This window comes from Cannabis sativa, chromosome 5, assembly GCF_029168945.1.
Source record: "Cannabis sativa cultivar Pink pepper isolate KNU-18-1 chromosome 5, ASM2916894v1, whole genome shotgun sequence".
Classification (NCBI taxonomy): domain Eukaryota; kingdom Viridiplantae; phylum Streptophyta; class Magnoliopsida; order Rosales; family Cannabaceae; genus Cannabis; species Cannabis sativa.
This window is the reverse complement of record NC_083605.1, coordinates 15,095,350-15,114,768: the sequence shown is the minus strand read 5'-3', so window position 1 is coordinate 15,114,768 and position 19,419 is coordinate 15,095,350. Positions and strand designations below refer to the sequence as shown.

At 34.6% G+C, this 19,419-nt stretch overlaps 2 protein-coding genes across 2 annotated transcripts; one reads left to right on the top strand and one right to left on the bottom strand.

Annotated features, from left to right (window-relative positions):
- Positions 1-257: 257 nt before the first annotated feature.
- On the bottom strand, positions 258-2,329 carry LOC115715938 (L-idonate 5-dehydrogenase). The gene is made up of 6 exons (XM_030644616.2): positions 2,011-2,329; positions 1,755-1,822; positions 1,409-1,645; positions 983-1,273; positions 714-901; positions 258-635 (listed from the first exon to the last, which is right to left on the bottom strand). Exons 1-6 carry the CDS (start codon positions 2,126-2,128, stop codon positions 443-445), a joined length of 1,095 nt encoding a protein of 364 aa, XP_030500476.2. The 5' UTR covers positions 2,129-2,329; the 3' UTR covers positions 258-442.
- A 13,977-nt stretch (positions 2,330-16,306) lies between these two features.
- Positions 16,307-18,997, top strand: LOC115716344 (sorbitol dehydrogenase). The gene is made up of 6 exons (XM_030645120.2): positions 16,307-16,821; positions 16,926-16,993; positions 17,185-17,421; positions 17,679-17,969; positions 18,214-18,401; positions 18,672-18,997. Exons 1-6 carry the CDS (start codon positions 16,707-16,709, stop codon positions 18,862-18,864), a joined length of 1,092 nt encoding a protein of 363 aa, XP_030500980.1. The 5' UTR covers positions 16,307-16,706; the 3' UTR covers positions 18,865-18,997.
- Positions 18,998-19,419: the final 422 nt, after the last annotated feature.

Sequence of the window (19,419 nt, the reverse complement as noted above, 5' to 3'; positions counted from 1 at the left end):
AAGAGGGCAGAGAACAGAATCATGGAACCTTTGTTGGGATTTTCAATCTATGGAAAAGGTTTATGGCATGACTTTATAATCAAAATGAATGTGGTTCCAGATGTTGTCGTTTGAAGAATTTTGTTAAGTACTTGTAAGTTTTATGGAAATGTGGCCCTATCTGAAGTTGTCACAAAGAAGCTTCTTGAAGTGGATCTTTGCGTAGTGGGTGTTATGTTTCTTTCATCAAGTACTTACGCAGTTATTGATAGATGGGATGATATTGAAAAGGAGACAATTGTTGAACTCGAACAATCTGCAGAAGCCATTTGGCTCCCATCAAAGTCAATGGTCTAACATCAAATAAATAACTCATACCATAGCACATCAATTGTGATATTGTGGTTGAATTGGGTGGACCAAAACATGTTGGCATTGCCCTTGTAGTTATTCAGGTGAGCACTTAAAGATTAAACATAACTTTAATGGCATTGCCCCCACCAGCACTAGTTTCAAAAGCAGCATTGATATCTTTCTGTGAGAACCCAAATCTGTGGGTTATCAGTGGCTTTACATCAATCTTACCAGTCCTCAACAACTCAATGCTGAGTGGCCAGGTATTCCTATAACGAAATATTCCAATGATATCAACCTCCCTGTTACAAAATCAATATAAAATTAGTGTTTGTAAAAAAAGAGATCATGTTTGATCAAAGTCCAAATAGCTTACTCACCTTGCAGCAGCAGGGGTAAGGGGAGCAGTCATCTCACTCTGAGCTAACCCAATGAGGCAAACTTTCCCACCCGAACGAGTAGCATTCAAAGCTGTTGACATGGTCTTGTTATAACCAACACAATCAAAGCTTACATCAATGTCAGAACCCATGGCTTTTTGGACTTCCCCCACGTCTACACTTACATCCTGTTTAAGATGAAAACTTTTAGAAATCTCTTTTCAGCAAACATTTGGGTTGAAAAAGATTAAAAGGGGAGATCAAAGAACCTCTATATTAGTTGAAACTAAAACAGTCTTATCTGCACCAAGACTCTTGGCAATCGACAATCGACGATCATCAACGTCAGTTATGACAATTCTAGGAGCTCCAAAAGCACGAGCAGTCAGCAGAGTAACAAGGCCTATAGGTCCGGCTCCCATGATCAATACATTGGTCTCCGGACTTACATTTGCTCGGCGACAAGCATGAACACCAACACTTAGAGGTTCGCACATTGCGCCTTCCTCCAAGCTTACATTTTCTGGCAACTTATAGCACAAGTCTGCTGGGTGCACCACCTAGACAAAGATAATGAAAAAGCTCATATTTTTGGAGAATCTGGTTTTTATTCTTGTACTGAATTTTCTAATAAAGGCCATAGAAAGAAACAAAGTAAAGAAAATAAGACTTAAGAAAGCTTATAAGGGTCATACTTTGTTTGCAAGAGAACCATTAGTTGGTGGAGAGCCAAAAAATTTCATTTTTGGGCAAAGATTGTAACGACCACTTTTGCAGAGTGTGCATTGACGGCAGCTGATTCCAGGCTCTAATGCCACACAATCACCCACATCTAGTGACTTCACCTCACTCCCTACTTCTTCAATTACACCCGCACACTCGTGTCCTATTACCATTGGCTTTTTTACTATGAAATTTGCACATCTCATTGTCTTTTCAACACATTAGCAAAATAAAAAGAAAAATATTAAAAAAATAAAATATAAGGAAAGCTGCAATGAGGTATATTAATTTGAGGTAAATGATTAGGGGTCTTGTTACCTTAAAGTGGTGAATATCACTTCCACAAATACCCAGAGCTTTTACTCGAACTTTAACATCATGGGGTCCTAAGAAGATACAAGCTTTGTTAACAAAAGAATTCACTTTAAATATGTGATTGCTTTAGTTCAAAGCCTCAACTCAAAAATCAAATAGGAATACTACAAGTTACCATATATTGTTAGCCATCCGATCATCCATCATGATTGAATTAAATGATACAGGAAAAATATTGGAGGATAAAGGAAAACGTTACCCAAAGGAGGAAGATGGTATGGTTGAATCTTAAGCGTTTTAATACCAAGAAGCCAGGCAGCCATATTGGTTTCACCTTCTTTGCTTTCCATGGCATGATCTTCCCCGTCTTGTGACATCTCTCTTGCTCACTTGCTCTCTCTCTCTCTCTCTCTCTCTCTCTCTCTCTCTCTCTCTCTCTCTCTCTCTCTCTCTCTCTCTCTCTCTCTCTCTCTCTCTCTCAGCATATATATCCGATGAGAGGCTTTCTTTTCTTGTGACTATTTGATAGCTCCAACCGTACCTACCAAATGTCATTTTCTTGCTCCCACTAAATTATTATACCAATTTTTTCATAAAATAAAAAAAAAACAAAAACAAAAAAACAAAAAAAATTATAAACACCATTTGAAATGAACCTGAACTTTAACCTCCATTCCAATCTAATTAAATAGAATCGATTCAATCTATCAATTGCAAAAAATTAAATATCTATTTATAATTAAATTAGATATGTTTTTTTTTTTCTGAAATAAACTTGTGCTTCATTAAAGAGAGTCCAAAGCAACAAGCTACAAGAAAAGGTAAAGAACCATTCCAAACTAATTCATTATCTAATCCTAAACTTAGCTTAGCAATCTTATGAGAAATTACATTACAATCCCTTGGAATATAAGAAATGGCTAGGTTAGGAGTGAATGATAACAAGTTTTTGACCTGAATTAGGACATCATCCAAAACACTATTATTCCAATTACAAGAGACAAGTCTCTCCACTATTGATTTACAATCTGTTAAAAGTATATCTACAGGCAGATCAATTAGTTGAGCCCAGTGGATAGCATGGCAAATAGCCTTAGCCTCAGCAACCGGAGGTGGCTCTAAACCAGCAAAAGGAGTCGTAAAGCCTGTCACAACTCTGTCACATGCGTCCATGACTACCACTCCCACACTATGCCTGGGATTATGCGTGTCAATAGCTGCATCTCTAAAAATTTTGAACCGATCCAAACCCATTTGATGCGTTAAAGCCCTTGGTTGCAATGAAACTACTGGAGAATGAGGTTTGGAACCTGATGCTTCAGCCTTCTGCACATCCAGAAACTTAAAAAAGAAATTAAGACTCCAATCATATACTTCCCTTGGGGGAAGCGATGATTGTTTATGAAAAATGTTACTTCTCTGGTTCCACAAAGCCCACAAAAAATAGAACAATATACCAATATCCTCCTTATCCAGACTTTGAAAAAACCTAAGAAAAAACTAGAGTGGACCCATCACCGAATGTCATTGTCAAAATTCAATTAAAAACCAGATTTATGTATATTAAAAAAAATTAGGTTGATGTTACGTGCAATGCACGTATAATTAATTTTGTTTTTAATTAGGTTCAATTAGGTGACGTTAAGTGTATGTTTAATTTTTTTAATTAGGTAATACATTTTTTTGGATTTAAGATTTTGTTCTTTAAGTAATTTTTTTTAGCTATTGTTACATTAGTGTGTCATTTGAATGTAATTATATACATATACATATTTTTAAAATATTTTTAATTAGGTAACCTATCTGATAATACATATATTGTAATTCATTATATTCTTAAATTTAAATAATTTAAGACAATTATCATGTATATACTTTGAATTAAAATATTACATTATTTACTAAGTATATTATTATATGGGTGTGCTTTTAATGGGTATTACCCATGAATGGGTATTTAAAAGTATGGACCATTAGATATAATCAAATGAATGATATTTAAAGTTACTAATAATTTTTTTAAAATTAATATTTTTTGTTTTCACCTGTTACCTGATGACATGGCAGTCATCTTATTTTTCAAACCCCATTTTTTTTCCTTCTCATTCTTTTTTTTTATGAATCAGAGAATTATGCTGCACAAACCAATTTACAACCTAAGAGCACTCAAATAAAACGGGAGCCTCAATATTTTGAATCTATACAAATATTGGATTTATATTATTACAATCCATAAAACCAATCCCTATATTTACAACTCAACTTCTTAGGCAAAAACATAGTAATTCGGGTTTTAACTCTCCATTGCAAGGCCTCAATCAATCTGCCACAATCGGGTTGTTCATCTTGTCATTCTAGTTTGTTCTGAGCCTCCCAAATGCCATACACCGGTCCTGCAATCACATTACATTCTTTCTAAATCTGCTTATTTTAGCTTTCCTAATCCACCTCAAAATCAGGTGAAGGTCAGTATCAGCTGAGCCCCACACCAGCCAGCTTTTGGCTGCTTGTAAACACTGTCTAGCAAATGAACATTGGAAAAATAGGTGTTGTATGTTCTCCGATTGAGTGTTGCATAACCAGCAGCAACACTCAATTTGTATTCCAAATTTGGCAAACCTTCTCATTCTCAAGTGAATATATTATAATTAAAAAAATATTAATTTATAATTCTTGTTTACAAAAATCTACCTCATGTTTTAAAGTGAGTTTTTGCGCACTGCCCTTATCACCATATCTTAATAATATTTTCCTCACTTGGTATCCTCGTCTCCTACCTCTCCACACTCCGCAGCCATGGCAGAGCAGACAGAGAAGGATTTTCTTAAGCAACCAAAGGTTTTTCTAAGCTCCAAGAAATCTTCCAAGGGGAAGAGACCTGGAAAGGGAGGGAATCGTTTTTGGAAGAGCGTTGTTCCCTCCACAACCAATTCATTTGGAGCATAAGATAAAACTTTCAGGAAATAGTCCTGTGGGAAGTGCTTGTTATGATGTGTTGGTTGATGTTCCTTTCCCAATTCAGAGAGAATTATCTGTTCTTTTGGCCAACTCAAAAATGAGCCAGGAAATCGACGCCTGTGATGAAGCCATATGTGGAGCAATTAGAAAAAGCCTCGAGCACCGCAGGAGGCGGGCTTTTTTCCTTGGGTTTAGCCAGTCACTGGTGGAATTTATCAATGCTTTAATGGAATCCCAAAGCAAGGATCTGAAGCTTGTAGCTGGAGAAGGGGGTGGAAATAGTCATAATAGAAAAGCGCTGAGACGAAGGAGGTGGAGGTTTAATGAGCTTAAATTGCTCAATAATCAGATTATAACAGACATAAATTGTATTATTATAGAGCGGAGAAGAAAGTTGATCATCATTACAAAATAAGTTAAGCATCATCTTAGTTTTTCATGAATTGTTTTTCAATAAACTAAACAATGAAAATTGTTTCCAAAACCCACCATTTGAAATCATTACCACTCTAAATTGCATTATACATTTTAATATTAATGTAAGGATAATATAATAATTTAAGTAAAATAAATTAATTTTAAAAAATAATTTCTCAAAATCATCATTTTATATAATTAAAAAAAAAAATATAATTTAAAAAAAAAAAAAAAACCTTATTGATAACCTACTCTAACAAGTCACTAAATTGTCACCTCTTCAATTTTTTTAGTACCCATTAATGGGTATTACCCATTAAGAAATCATCCATTATTATATATTGTAATATTATAATGTAATTTAAAATATTTATAATATTTTAAATTTAAATTTCTTTATATAAAATATCTACATAATTTTTCTTTTTATTTTAATTTAAAGTTAAACCAATAAATTTAAAAATATGATTAAAAATAACTATAATAATTTAAGTATTTTAAATATAAATTAAAATTTCTTTATATAAAATATCTAAATAATTTTTTATTTTTAAATATATATAATAATATTATAAAATTAATAAAAATATTCTGTTAAATAATAGGATATTATGTTAAAGTTAACGTAGAAACCAAAAAAAAAATATTGTTAAAATAGAAAATAGATATTTACATTTATTTATGCATAAAAAATATATTTTTTATTATATTTTTAGTGATTTTTTTTTTTTTTTGAATTTGTAACATTTGGTTGTTTTGTATATTTATTTTCATGATATTTTGTTCTATTTTGAAATAACTACATAAAACACTATCTTTTGTAAAAATTTTACATTTTTACGTTTAAAGATTATATATAAATATATATATTTATATATATTTTTACAGTTATCTATAAAAATAAGATGAAAACAACAACTACTACGTAATAGTAACAAGAAAATAACATCTAAATAACAATAAAACAACAAAAAAAAAAATAACATACAAATAACAAAAAATCAACAATAAATTAACAAGAGTACAACATAAAAATACATCAAAAGACTATATTTTCTGTAAAGAAAATCATAAATATCGTAAAAATATTTAAAATTCCGTACAACTCTATTTTTGTAACTTTTTTATTATTTTTGTGTATTTGTAAAATAATCCCTTCTATTTTATTATTTGATAATATTATTGTTTTCTTATTTCAAAGTTTTAGTTGCATTACATTTGTAACAATGATATTTTTATGAAGTATCAAACTTAAATAAAATGTGATATTTATTTTTTACGTATTTTTTTTCTTCATATTTTTAAGTTAATATAAAAAAATTAGGTGTGTACTTAGATATCTTAATAAAAATCGATCCAATTCAATTAATAATTAATTAGATTGGATTAGATTTTAAGGTCTAATCAGAGTAGATCAAGTGATAATTTTTCAAATCTAATTATTAATTGGATTGGATCGAATGACAAAAAAAAAATATTAAATTGGATCAGATGACCACTCTTATCTCCAGTCATTGTTCATGGTTTACACTCACCACTTTCTTTATTCCATATTCTATTATTCTTTCTTTTTTATTTCTTTTTTTTTTATAACCCACACTCCATGGGGAAATTTCAATGGGCCAATGAAAGGTCCATATTAAAAATATAGAAAATGTCTAATAAACAAATACAGGTAAAGCCCATGAAAGATTAGAAAGATATAATAAAAAAGTTTAAGAAGATCAAGATCAAGAGTTAAGATACAAGAATATAAATAAGTGGTTAACCGCATTGGATGAGTCAAAATAATGTCTAATTATGATCGATCTAAAATAATTCTCATCTCAAATCATGTCAAGGAGGATATTATCTCGGATCGGAAGGTGTCTATCTCGATTCAGTCCTGGACTCTTCTTATCTTGAATCAGTCTAAAATCTATCTTATCTCGGACTAGTCTTAGATATGACCTATCACGGTCATTTTGAGATATAGCCTATTTCAATCAGCTCGACTCACATATCTCAGTCGGTCAGTCGGGATGACTCTCATATCTCACTCGGTCAGTCGAGATGACTCTTATATCTCAGCCGATCGATCAGGATGACTCGCATAACTCGGTTAGTCGGTCGGGATGACTCTCATATCTTGGTCGGTCGGTCGGGATGACTCTCATATCTTGGTCGGTCGGTCGGGATGGCCTCATATCTCGATCGGTCGGTTGGGATGACTCTCATATCTCGATCAGTCAGTCGGGATGATTCTCATACTTATTTGGTTAGACAGGGTAGCTTTCATATCTCGGTCAGTTAGTCAAGATGACTCACATATCTCAATCGGTCAGACGGAATAATTAACATATCTCGGTTGGGATGATTCTCATATCTTGGTCGATCAGTCAGGGTGACTCTCATAACTGATCAATCGGACGGGATGACACGCATATCTTGGTCGGTCAGATGGGATGACTCTCATGTCTTAGTTGGTTAGAAGAGATGACTCTTATATCTTGGTGAGTTAATCAAGATGACTCACAGATCTCGATCAATCAGACGAGATAATTCACATATCTCGATCGGTCAGTCGGGATGACTTTCGTAACTCAGTTGATCGAACGGGATGAGTCACATATCTTGGACGAGATGACTCTCATATCTAGGTCAGTCAGATGGGATGACTCTCATATCTCGGTCGGTTAATTGGGATGACAATCATATCTTGGTCGGTTGGTCGGGATGACTCTCATATCTCGGTCAGTAGGACGAGATGACTCACATATCTCGGATGGAATGACTCACATATCTTGATCGGGATGACTCACATATCTCTAACAGGATGACTCATAGTTAATTAAGGAAACTTGTCAAATGACACTTCATAAATAGTAATAAACACATGTTAATGTAATAACACTTCATAAACAATAATAAACACATGTCAAAAAAACCTTATAGGATTGACACCTAAGGGTAAAAGAGGAGGATAAATAGAAGAGGGAGCAAGAGAGAAAAAATGGGGTTTGGGGGTTGAGGAGGAATCAATTATGAATAGGGGTAAAGGGTTTCCAAAAAATATAAATTCTTGAGTCTTGACTGATTTTTTTTTATGAATGATAACAGATATTTAGTCAAAACAATGCTATTTTGATTTTTTTGTAACCTGCACTCTCATGGTCCACCTTTTCCTATTTTCTTAGGTTATTTTATTTTATAGAAAGTATTTTACAATATTTGTATGCATAATGCCATATAGGGGTGTGAGGTACACCTATTACTATCTACATAGTAAAATATAATATATAGAATTTGAGTGAATAAAAAGCATCCCTAAATATAACTGTAACTCGGTAATTATATAATTACCAAGTAATTAATTATTAGAATAGTAATTAGACAGTTTAATAATTATACTATATTTTAAATATAAGGTGGTAATTATATATGAATTTCTAATATCTTGCTTAGAAAAATAGCTAGTTGTTTACAAAGATTTTCAAAAACTAAATATTTAAGAGCTTAAGAAATAATAAAAAAATGTAGTAATAAATGAAATGAAAATATTTACGTGATTAAGGTGTTAATTAACTTTAGTACAGGAGTCATTCTATTAGCCTTAGAAGGCATATATGATATTTTTATAGTGTTTTGTAGGAAATCCTAACTCTGTATTCTATGTTTCTCTTGAAGAAAAGGAAAGCTTAGAATAATATTAGCAGAGCTTCGACTATCTAGGTTGTGATTCGTATGGAAATAATAGGATATTTATAGGCTCTAAGGCGGATATGGACATGCCCATGATCCACCTAGGGTTTCTGTAAAAAGCCAAGTAATGGGATAAAATACATGCAAAAAGAGCTAACTATTGGGCCCCTTAGAAGGATTAGTGCTCGTGCATTGCAGCAACTGGAAAAAAGGGGACCACTGTATGTAATGGAGGCGTGTCACCAAAAGATTTAACCTTGAAAGTAAATGTTTGGAATAACTGTCTGGCAAAAAGGTGTATGAGGAGTGCGCACTACCATATTTGGACACAGAAGATAAGATCTGATCATGTGTCTAAAAAAGCATAACCATCGCTAGGCGATCTGGGTTTGTCTCCAAGGTAGACGTTTGCGATCCTTTTGGGTGGTTAGCGTCCGTGATAGGCCGTTTGAGTACCCATCTGGGTATCACTTGGGCAACCTTTTATCTTGGACAACTCTGGGTCTTGGAGTGGTAACGAGTTTTCTTCCTCCAAGAAGCTGAGGTAAGGCAAGGTGGATCTCTGCATATCTTTTCAGTCTTGACCTTTTCTCATGTCAATGAAGCTTCTCCGTGACTTGGTTTAGCGAAGGGGTTTTAATTAGCGAGATCATGAGATTATCTCTTCCTTTTACGCCATGTGTCAACTATTTAGAAATACAGATAACATTTACCCTCAAGCAATTCCTCTTGCCATCAATTTCTTCCAGGAATGAATTAATCTAGGAGATAACCTTTTCCACCAAGTTTTGGCAAACTTGGTGAGGGTCAGGGAGAAGCACAAGCACTTATCATATTCACTTACTCTTGCCACTTGCATCATATTGTTGTACTTGGCCAAGTGGGTCTTTTGATCTATTTGCCCATCATACAATTCAATCTTAGGCTTCTTGAATTTCTTCAGGAGCGGAGATTTCGTGATCGTCCTGATGCAAGGTTTTGGGTCCTCATCTTTAGATTCAGTGAGGGCCCCACTTTGCTTCTGGACCAACTTTGTCAAAGCAGCAATTTGCTCCTCTAGCCTCTTGGTGTCACTATCTGGGAGATCTCATCCATGGACCTTGTCATTTAAATTATTTTTGAGGTCATACCCCGTGGCCTCTCCTTTTTCCTCTTAGCCTTTTAATACTCGGCATCAAGATGCCTTTAGAGATTTATTGTGGACCAACTATCTGTTGGAAATTATTTTACCAGGATCTAGATTTACTAACAAGTATGTTGGATTAACAACCTAATATGAATTCTAAAACAATGAAAATAAACACATATAAAGTTAGAAAACCTTACAGTGGGTGCAGCGGAATAATATGACTCCTTCCGTTCAGATCTCTAGCCCTTGATTCCTTTCTGTAGCAGAGCATCACCAAGATCTGAACCTGGATCTTCTTTTCTCCTTCTTTGATGCAGAAATTCCATAGTCTTCCATACTATGATTGAGATACCACTTGATGTGTGTGGGCACTACTCATCTCACAAGGATTTCGAAATTTTCTCTCTTTTTCTCTCTCAATTTCGTGGCTGATAGCATGCAAGAGAAGAGACACAAAGGTTGCTTTATATAGGGAGAAGGGAGAGCACAACTTTCCAAATAAAACAGTTTCCTCTTTTACTGTGTAATTGATTAACTGCCTTATTTAGTGTGATCCACCACTTTCCTATTATAGCTAGGCTTTGATTAGCAATTACATGACAATTAAAAAATAAAAATAATAATTGGGAAACACAAAGGGAGTGCTCGGCCATAGAGGGAATATGGGCCTCACTTGGATTTTGTAGTTTCCTCAATTTTATTTCAATTTCTCCAAAAATGCCATTTTTCTAATTCTAATCATTTAAATGCCAAAACTAATTATTTAATAACTAAAATAGATTATTAAATAATATTGTCATTTAAAATAATTATTAATTAGACATACAAAGTCTCTTAATTAATAATTAAACCTAGAAACCCTTTTCTTTACGATTTTATCCTTAAACTGTGAGAATTCATAAAGTAGACATAGTCTAACTTTTAGAATTATAATTGATTAATTAAAATCAATTAACTGAGTCTTACAAGCAGTATGGTCTCAACTAGTATGGGGACCATGGGTCTATATAACCGAGCTTCCAATAAGTCGAACCGAATTTACCAAGTAAATTCCCTAACTTATTAATTCCTCATTGAATCGACACTTAGAACTTGGAATTGCACTCTCAGTCATATAGAAACGCTCTATATGTTCCACGATATAGACACGTCATTAGTTATCCATTGTTATAACCCTAATGTGATCAATGATCCTCTATATAGATGATTTACACTGTACAGGATTAAATTACCGTAACACCCTATAATGTATTTTATCCTTAAAACACTTAACCCTGTATAAATGATATTTCACCTAAGTGAAATGAGATCTCCACCATTTATCTTCGTTTGGTTAAGCTCGAAGGAAATCATCCTTTACTTCTATTTGCCAAATAGAAGCTATAGATTCCATATTTATGTTAGCGCTCCCCCACTCAATTGTATTACCGTGTTCCCAAAATGTACGTATCACCCTGATACAGAAGAAGGCTTAACTAACAAATCAAAGAACACGCATAACACTCTTGAAATTGAGCCTAACCATATCAGGATTTTGATCATGTGATCTAGGATCAACTTATGATATTGAATTGAATAGACGTTTACGGTAAGTTTCAAAATCTAATTCAAAGTTCAATATCGGTCCATTCCAATGCATACTCCATGCATCCGATACTGGTAAACTTTGCCAATGTCCTGGAAAGGACATAACACTTTTCCAAGGTGTAAGAATACCTATCGCTGATTATACCATGTCAGTCTAAATCCAGTGTTCTGACAAATCAGGGAATCAACTTTTGAACATATAATAAAGATTATATTCCACTGTGCTGACAACACTATAATCTTTAACCAACTCATATGTTCTGGACTTAAAAGGAATTCATACATTATATACATATAATCATGAAATAAATCATGTGAACCATGCAACATAAAAATGTTATTTCTGATCTTTATTAATAAGTAAATCTGATTATATGAAATGAGTTTTATTTAGGGCATAAAACCCAACACTATCATCAGGAATATTGTTCCCCAGTCCCACCATCATGGTTTACAGAATCACTCGGGTGGTTTTTCGTTCCCCTAAGCCTAGGTACTTTCGTACTAGTCCCTTTTTGCGTAGTGGGACTTTTCAAAGATGAAGGGCGTCCAAGCCCGGAGGCATTGGTGGCCTTCTACGCCTAAGTAGTAGGGGTGTACATCAAACTGCTCAAACTGCCCGCACCGAAAAGAAAATGCGGTTTGAAATTCTTTGCGGTGCGCTTGCAGTTTGAATTTTTCCTAAACCGCGCGGAGCGGTGCGGTTTGCGGTTTTAAATTATTAAACCGCGATTCAAACCGCACCGCATGTTTTAAAATTTCAATTTTTATATTTATTTAATCAAGCCCATACATATGAGCCCAACCCAAGCCCATAAATCTTAGGGCAAAATCCATAATCTTCACAAACCCTCTCTTCTTAGCAAGAAACCCAAGCCCATACATGTGTATTGAAATTTGGAGTTGGAAGTTTGTGTTTGTTTTATTTTTAATCTATTGCTGAAAGTATGTCAGTTGTACATTTATATTATTTTTGGAATTTAATTAGTTTCAAGTTTGTTATTTTGATTTAGGTGTGTTGTTGAAACTTTAAAAAGATTATTGACTTATTGTTGTTGTTATAACTTTTATTAGTCTCAAGTTTGTTGTATTTTCTTAAGTGTTTTGGAATAATTATATTAATGATAGTTTAATTATTTTATGATGATTTCAAAAAAAAAAATTGTGATAGTTCAAATCGCAAAAACCTCACCGCACCACATCATTTTTTGCGGTGCGGTTTTTGCGGTTTTTTAGTATCGCGGTGCGGGTGCGGTTCAGAAAATTAGAAAAATCGCATGTGCGGGTTGGTTTAAAGAAATGGTTAAAAACTGCACCACCTGCACTGCGAACACCCCTACTAAGTAGGTCTACTAGCTGGATTTATAATTTTTCGAGAAGGTACGAGAGCTGAAGGGTTCTAACACTACAATAAAAATAGGCAATTTCGACACACCAATCTCGGCGGGCCCGCGTGTGTGTGCCGAGATTGGTCTCTATCTCGGCGGGCTCTTAAAGAACCGCCATAATTGATCACAAGAATATATTTTTTTTAAAAAAATTATTAATTTTGGACCCTATCTCGACGGGCCTAACTTGGACCGCCGAGATTGGTACCAATCTCGGCGGTCCAAGTTAGGCCCGTCGAGATAGGCCCAAAGACTGACTAAAAAAAAGAGAAACCCTAATTAACTCTAACTTTTTAGCCGCACTTTTTCATTCACTCTCTTTCTCTCATTTTCTCTCTCGCACCAGCAGACATGGGTCTCATATGGAGTCCTCCATCTTGTTCTTCTTTTTGTTTTTCATGTGCGGTGGCGGCACCATTAGTCCCCCTCTTTCTCTTTGTGTATCGTTTCCTTATTTTCTTCTTCTTCTTCTTTTGTATTTTTTTTTTCAGATCGATGACGTACGCCGTTATTGGGGAAGAAGATGCTCCTAGGATGATGCCGGAGCTAAGGATGACGCCGAGCTTTGGACGTCGGAGGTTAAGAAATATTGCCTTTATATAAATTATAGGTTATTCCTCTTTTCTTTGTTTGAGAGGTATAAAAGTTCTTTTTCTCTTTAGTTTTCTTATTTTATCTCTTTTTTTTTAATATTTTTTTTTTCTCTTCTAGGATGGTCACTTTCCATATCAAAGGCAAGAACTTTCAATATCATTGTAAGGTGTTTTTATTGATTTTATTTTTTAAATTGGGTTGTTTAGACTAATTTTTTTATTATTATTTATGATTAATAAGAATTTATTGATGAATATGATATTTATCCTTGTTAGTATTGTATTTTTTTATTTTTCTATTGATCATTTGGATTATTTTTTCCTAATGTACATGATGTTTATTTGAGTTTGTTTATTTTGAAAGATTTTTGTTATTATTATGTATTGATACTTGTATAAAAAATTATTTTTGCTTTATATCAATTGTTATTGTGGTCTAAAATTTTGGTAAAAATATAGATGTATAATATTGGCAATAACAAGTGAATTTTGATTTCTGTAATTTTTTTTAATAAGAAATTGATCTATTACGGGGGGCCTAGCCCGCCGAGATTGCTCACCTATCTCGGCGGGCCTAGCCCGTCGAGAATGCCCTTTCTCAATGTCGGCATTCAAATTCACGGCGGTTTGTGCCCGTCGAGATAGAACAATAATGGGGGGCTAGGCCCGTCGAGATAGGCCTATTTTCTTGTAGTGTAAGGATCACCTACTTTTGCTTTTTCCTTGTTCTGTACAGGAGCAGAGGTTCCAACATTAGCATGGTTTTCCCTATTATTTCCTCTGACACATTCCGTTGAGGAGTTATCATCTGAGTCTCCCTTGTCTAGATCTCTAAATTTGTCTCAGAAGCAGGCCATCATTCTCTCCATTTTCCGAGAAAACTTCTCTTGGCGGGCTAGCTTCTGTTTAGTCTCAAGCAACTCTTTGGACACTCAAATCACTTCAGGGTCCTGCTCATAGTGATAAACATCTTTGTAATACACATCTTTGACATATTCTCCATCATAGTCTTCCTCCTCATTTTCAACATCTCGGTCTTCGCCAATGTGGTTGTGCTGGTTGTTCAGGTTAGCCTCTCGTTTGTCGGCATTGGATGCATCCCCTCCTCTCGATTTGCTCGACTGGGTGTGCTCTGGTGAGAGAGGGTTTACATCTTTCATGACGGCATCGAGGTCTCCTGGAGGAGTCCTGTTGGTAAATTATTTTTGAGTAAACACCATGGTATAGTGGAACTATGGGTTTAGGTCTTTCTTCAACTCTCAATGAAAGCACCAAAATAGTTACTAAGATTTTTCAAAACTAAATATTTAAGAGCTTAAGAAATAATAAAATGCAGCAATAAATGAGATGGAGTTTTTTACATGGTTCACGGTGTTAATTAATCTTATTCCACGAGTCAGTCTATTAGCCTTAGAAGGCATATATGATGTTTTTACAGTGTTTTGCAGGAAATCCTAACTCTGTATTCTATGTTTCTCTTGAAGAAGAGGAAATCTTAGAATAATATTACCAGAGCTTCAGCTGTCTAGGTTGTGATCCCCCCTTTGTATGGAAATAGAAGAGTATTTATAGGCTGTAAGGCGAATATGGACATGCTCATGACTAGCCTAGGGTTTCTGCAAAAAGTCCACTGATGGGGTAAAATACATGCAAAAAGAGCTCACTGTTGGGCCCCTTAGAAGGATTTGTGCTCGTGCATTGCAACAACTGGACAAAAGGGGACCAATGTACGTAGTGGACGCGTTTTGCCAAAAGGTTTAACCTTGAAAAGTAAATGCCTAGAATAACAGTCTGGCAAAAAGGTGTATGAGGTGGGCACACTACCATGTCTGAACACAACGAACAAGATCTAATCCTGTGTCAGAAAAAACATAATTGTCGTTGGGCGATTCAGGTTTGTATCCAAGGTAGACGTTTGCGATCCTTTTGGGCGGTCAGTGTCCACGATAGGCCCTTCGAGGACCCATTCGGGTATCACTTGGGCATCGTTTGATCTTGGACCACTCGAGTCTTGGAGTGGTAACGAGTCTTCCACCTCCAGGAAGTTGAGGTAAGGTAAGGTGGATCTCCGCATACCTTTTTAGTCTTGACCTTTTTCCGAATCAGTGAAGCTTCTTCGTGACTTGGTTTAACTGAGGAGTTTTAATTAGTGAGATCGTGAGATTATTTCTTCCTTATACATCACATGTCAACTGTTTAAAAATACAAATAACACTAGTATTCACACAAAAAAAAATTATTATTTATTTTAGTAATTATTTAAAATAAAAAGTTTTTAATAGGAGACAAAAAAGTAATTGAAACCCTCAATTACCTTTAATTACACAATACATAAGGGTGTGTTTGGAAGTAACTGTGTAATTACTATATAGGGTAATTACTAGGGTGGTAATTACACAGTCTAGTAATTACACTATATATTTTAAAATACAAGGTGTGTTTGGATATGAGGTGGTAATTACATATGAATTCTTAATATTTTGTTTGACAAAATAATTAGTAATTACATGGGAAATAATATTTTTTAGTAGCTAATGTTTATTATGGAAAATTTTTAGTAATTACACAGTGTAATTACATTCAATTTTTATGGGGGCCATGAATTGGAGAATGTAATATAAACCCCTCAATTACTTCAAATTACACAGTTAAAGTGTAATTACATGGTCAGACAAACATATCAAATTGTGTAATTACCTCTAATTACACACAAATCCAATTACATTGTGGTTTTCCAAACCCAACTAAATATGCTTATAAATTAAATTGATACGCACTCTCATTTTTGTTCTCTCTTATTCAGAGTAGACCCTGACGTTTAGCTAATTTTCGACCATAGTTTTGGTCTGTATTCCACCAAACGAATAAAAATCCCACGTCGCAATTAGAGGATGGATCAATTATGGGTTTTGTCACAATGGTGAAGGACAACAATATCTCCACATCAGATAACCACAAAGTCCCAAAATAATATTTGAATATTTTTCCACGCAAATTAGAATAATAATATATTATCTTCTTAACCATTCTAATAATACCAATATTGATAATTCTTTTTTTCTCTTGTGAAAATAAAATATAAAACGTTGGCATGTGCTTATCCAGAATCCCTCAGTTTCCTCACTCGTCAGATTTCAGAACTATCAAGTGTTAAAAGTCGGAAACTGCTAAAATACAGAGAGAGAGTGAGAGAGAGAGAGAGATGGGTAAGGGAGGACAGTCTCATGGTGAAATCAAAGATGGAGAAGAAAACATGGCTGCCTGGCTTCTTGGTGTAAACAATCTCAAGATTCAACCGTTCACTCTCCCACCTCTTGGTATCTTTTCATTATTTTCTCTTTACATGTTCCTACTTTATACAATCTCTTTCAATAAACACTCATTTTCCTGTTCTTTCTTGTTTTTAATTTTTTTTATGCAGGACCTAATGATGTTAGAGTAAGGATGAAAGCTGTTGGCATATGTGGTAGTGATGTTCACTTTCTCAAGGTGAATCATTTTATATAATTTTCTAAATAGTTTTTCTGGGTAGCCAAGTTGAGTTGGGTAGCAAATTCTGTTATACCATTTCTCACATTTAACAGAACTTTGGATAGTATAAATAATACCCACATACCATTTTATACAATAATGTTTATTGATCATCATCTGTTTGAAATGTTTTGTTTTTTTTCTCTCAGGCCATGAGATTAGCAGATTTCATTGTTAAAGAGCCCATGGTGCTCGGCCATGAGTGCGCCGGGATCATAGAAGAAGTTGGGAGTGGAGTGAGTACACTTGTGCCCGGTGACCGTGTTGCACTTGAGCCTGGAATCAGTTGCTGGAGGTGTAACCTTTGCATAGAAGGTCGATACAATCTATGCCCAGAGATGAAGTTTTTTGCAACCCCACCTGTTCATGGTTCTCTTGCCAATCAGGTCAAACAAAATTGCATCTTTGGAGAGTCAATTTCTTGGTTTGTAAATGTTTATGTTCTGTGGAGCATACAAGATTAATTTTGTTTACTGGGCACCATTTGAGACATTGTTATTATAATTTTTTGCAGTTTTCAACAAGAAAATAAGCTTTAGCAGTGAACATAGTTGAAGTGATCTCTTAGTTTCCTGTCTTATGCCTAAGAGTTGTGTGTGCTGTGCTTATTTCAAGTGTTTTAAATTTTGTTTTTCATTGACAGGTAGTTCATCCAGCAGACCTATGCTTTAAGCTGCCAGAGAATGTCAGCTTGGAAGAAGGGGCAATGTGTGAACCCTTAAGTGTGGGTGTCCATGCTTGTCGCCGAGCCAATATCGGTCCAGAGACAAATGTTTTGATCATGGGAGCTGGACCAATTGGCCTAGTCACAATGCTCGCTGCCCGTGCTTTCGGGACTCCCAGAATTGTTATTGTCGATGTGGATGACCATCGTTTATCAGTTGCCAAGAATCTTGGTGCAGATGAAACTGTCAAAGTTTCAACAAATGTTCAGGTCTCTTTGATTCAAATCATCATTTGAAGCTAATGAATACCGCATCATAACCATTAAGCTCTTATTACATGTTAACTGATGTGCATTCAATTTCACTAAATCGTATGGATTCATGACTCATGACTCATGAATCATATCATATAGGTTTGGTAGTAGGTGCTTTAACTCTTATTAAGAAGCATGGAATTTTTATGTTTGACAATTATTTATCTTCATCCATGGTTTTGGTTCTTACTTTTTACAGGATATAGGTGAAGAAGTGGCTCAGATACATAAAGCCATGATCGGTGGAGTGGATGTTTCTTTTGATTGTGTAGGCTTTAGCAAAACCATGTCAACAGCCATGAGGGCCACTCGTGCAGGCGGCAAAGTGTGCCTTGTGGGAATGGGCCACACTGAGATGACTGTTCCACTCACTCCAGCTGCTGCAAGGTATATAAATGAGACTGCAAACTAGCTTAGCTTAACTCTTTACAAAGAGTTTATAATAATGACATTTTTCCTTTTTATGAAAAACATTGACAATACTTGAGCACCCAATTGGACTATACAATGAAATGACTTGTGAGCTGCACAGAAAATACTAAGAAACTCTGGACAGAAATGAAGTATAACTAAGAAAATTTGAGTAGTAATGTGAGTTAAATGTTTCAAGTAAAAACTTTAATATGTATAATTTCTTTTCTTCATGGTTATAAACAGGGAAGTTGATATTATTGGTATTTTTCGGTACAAGAACACATGGCCACTATGCCTGGAGTTTTTAAGGAGTGGTAAGATTGATGTGAAGCCCCTTATAACTCACCGGTTTGGATTTTCTCAGAGAGAGGTGGAAGAAGCTTTTGAAACTAGTGCTCGTGGTGGTACTGCCATTAAAGTCATGTTTAATCTGTAGTTGTTATATACTTGAATAAGCAGTAATATTTCTTGCATATTTCAACCAAGTAGGCTGCTCTTAATCTAGTGATCCTTCTCACTTGTGTCTACTACTGATACAAATAATAAAATTGCCTACTTTTTTGTTTTTATTTTTCTATTTTAGAATTGCTTCTCAGAAAGTGAGAAGAATAATTTTAGCTTACTTCGTAGTAGTGGTAATAGATTTTTCTAATCAGAAACCTTCTATCAAAATTACATAACACAAGAACAAATAAGCCACCACAATTTAGAGCTATTCGAGATGCTCCAATCTTATTTTCACCACAAGAATAATCTCTTCTATAATTCTCTAGCTGCCTTTACATAAAGACTCTCACCCCTAGACATTGACTACTCAGACAAAGAACAACAGCTACTCTTCTCTACCTTATTAATTATAATTGAGATTGAATAATTCATTATAAATTGTTATTTTGGGAATATATATTGTTTTCTAAAATTGGAGAAAGAAAATGAAATAAAAGGAATTAATTATTTTTTTGAGTAGGAGAAAATAAATAAAAGAAAATTA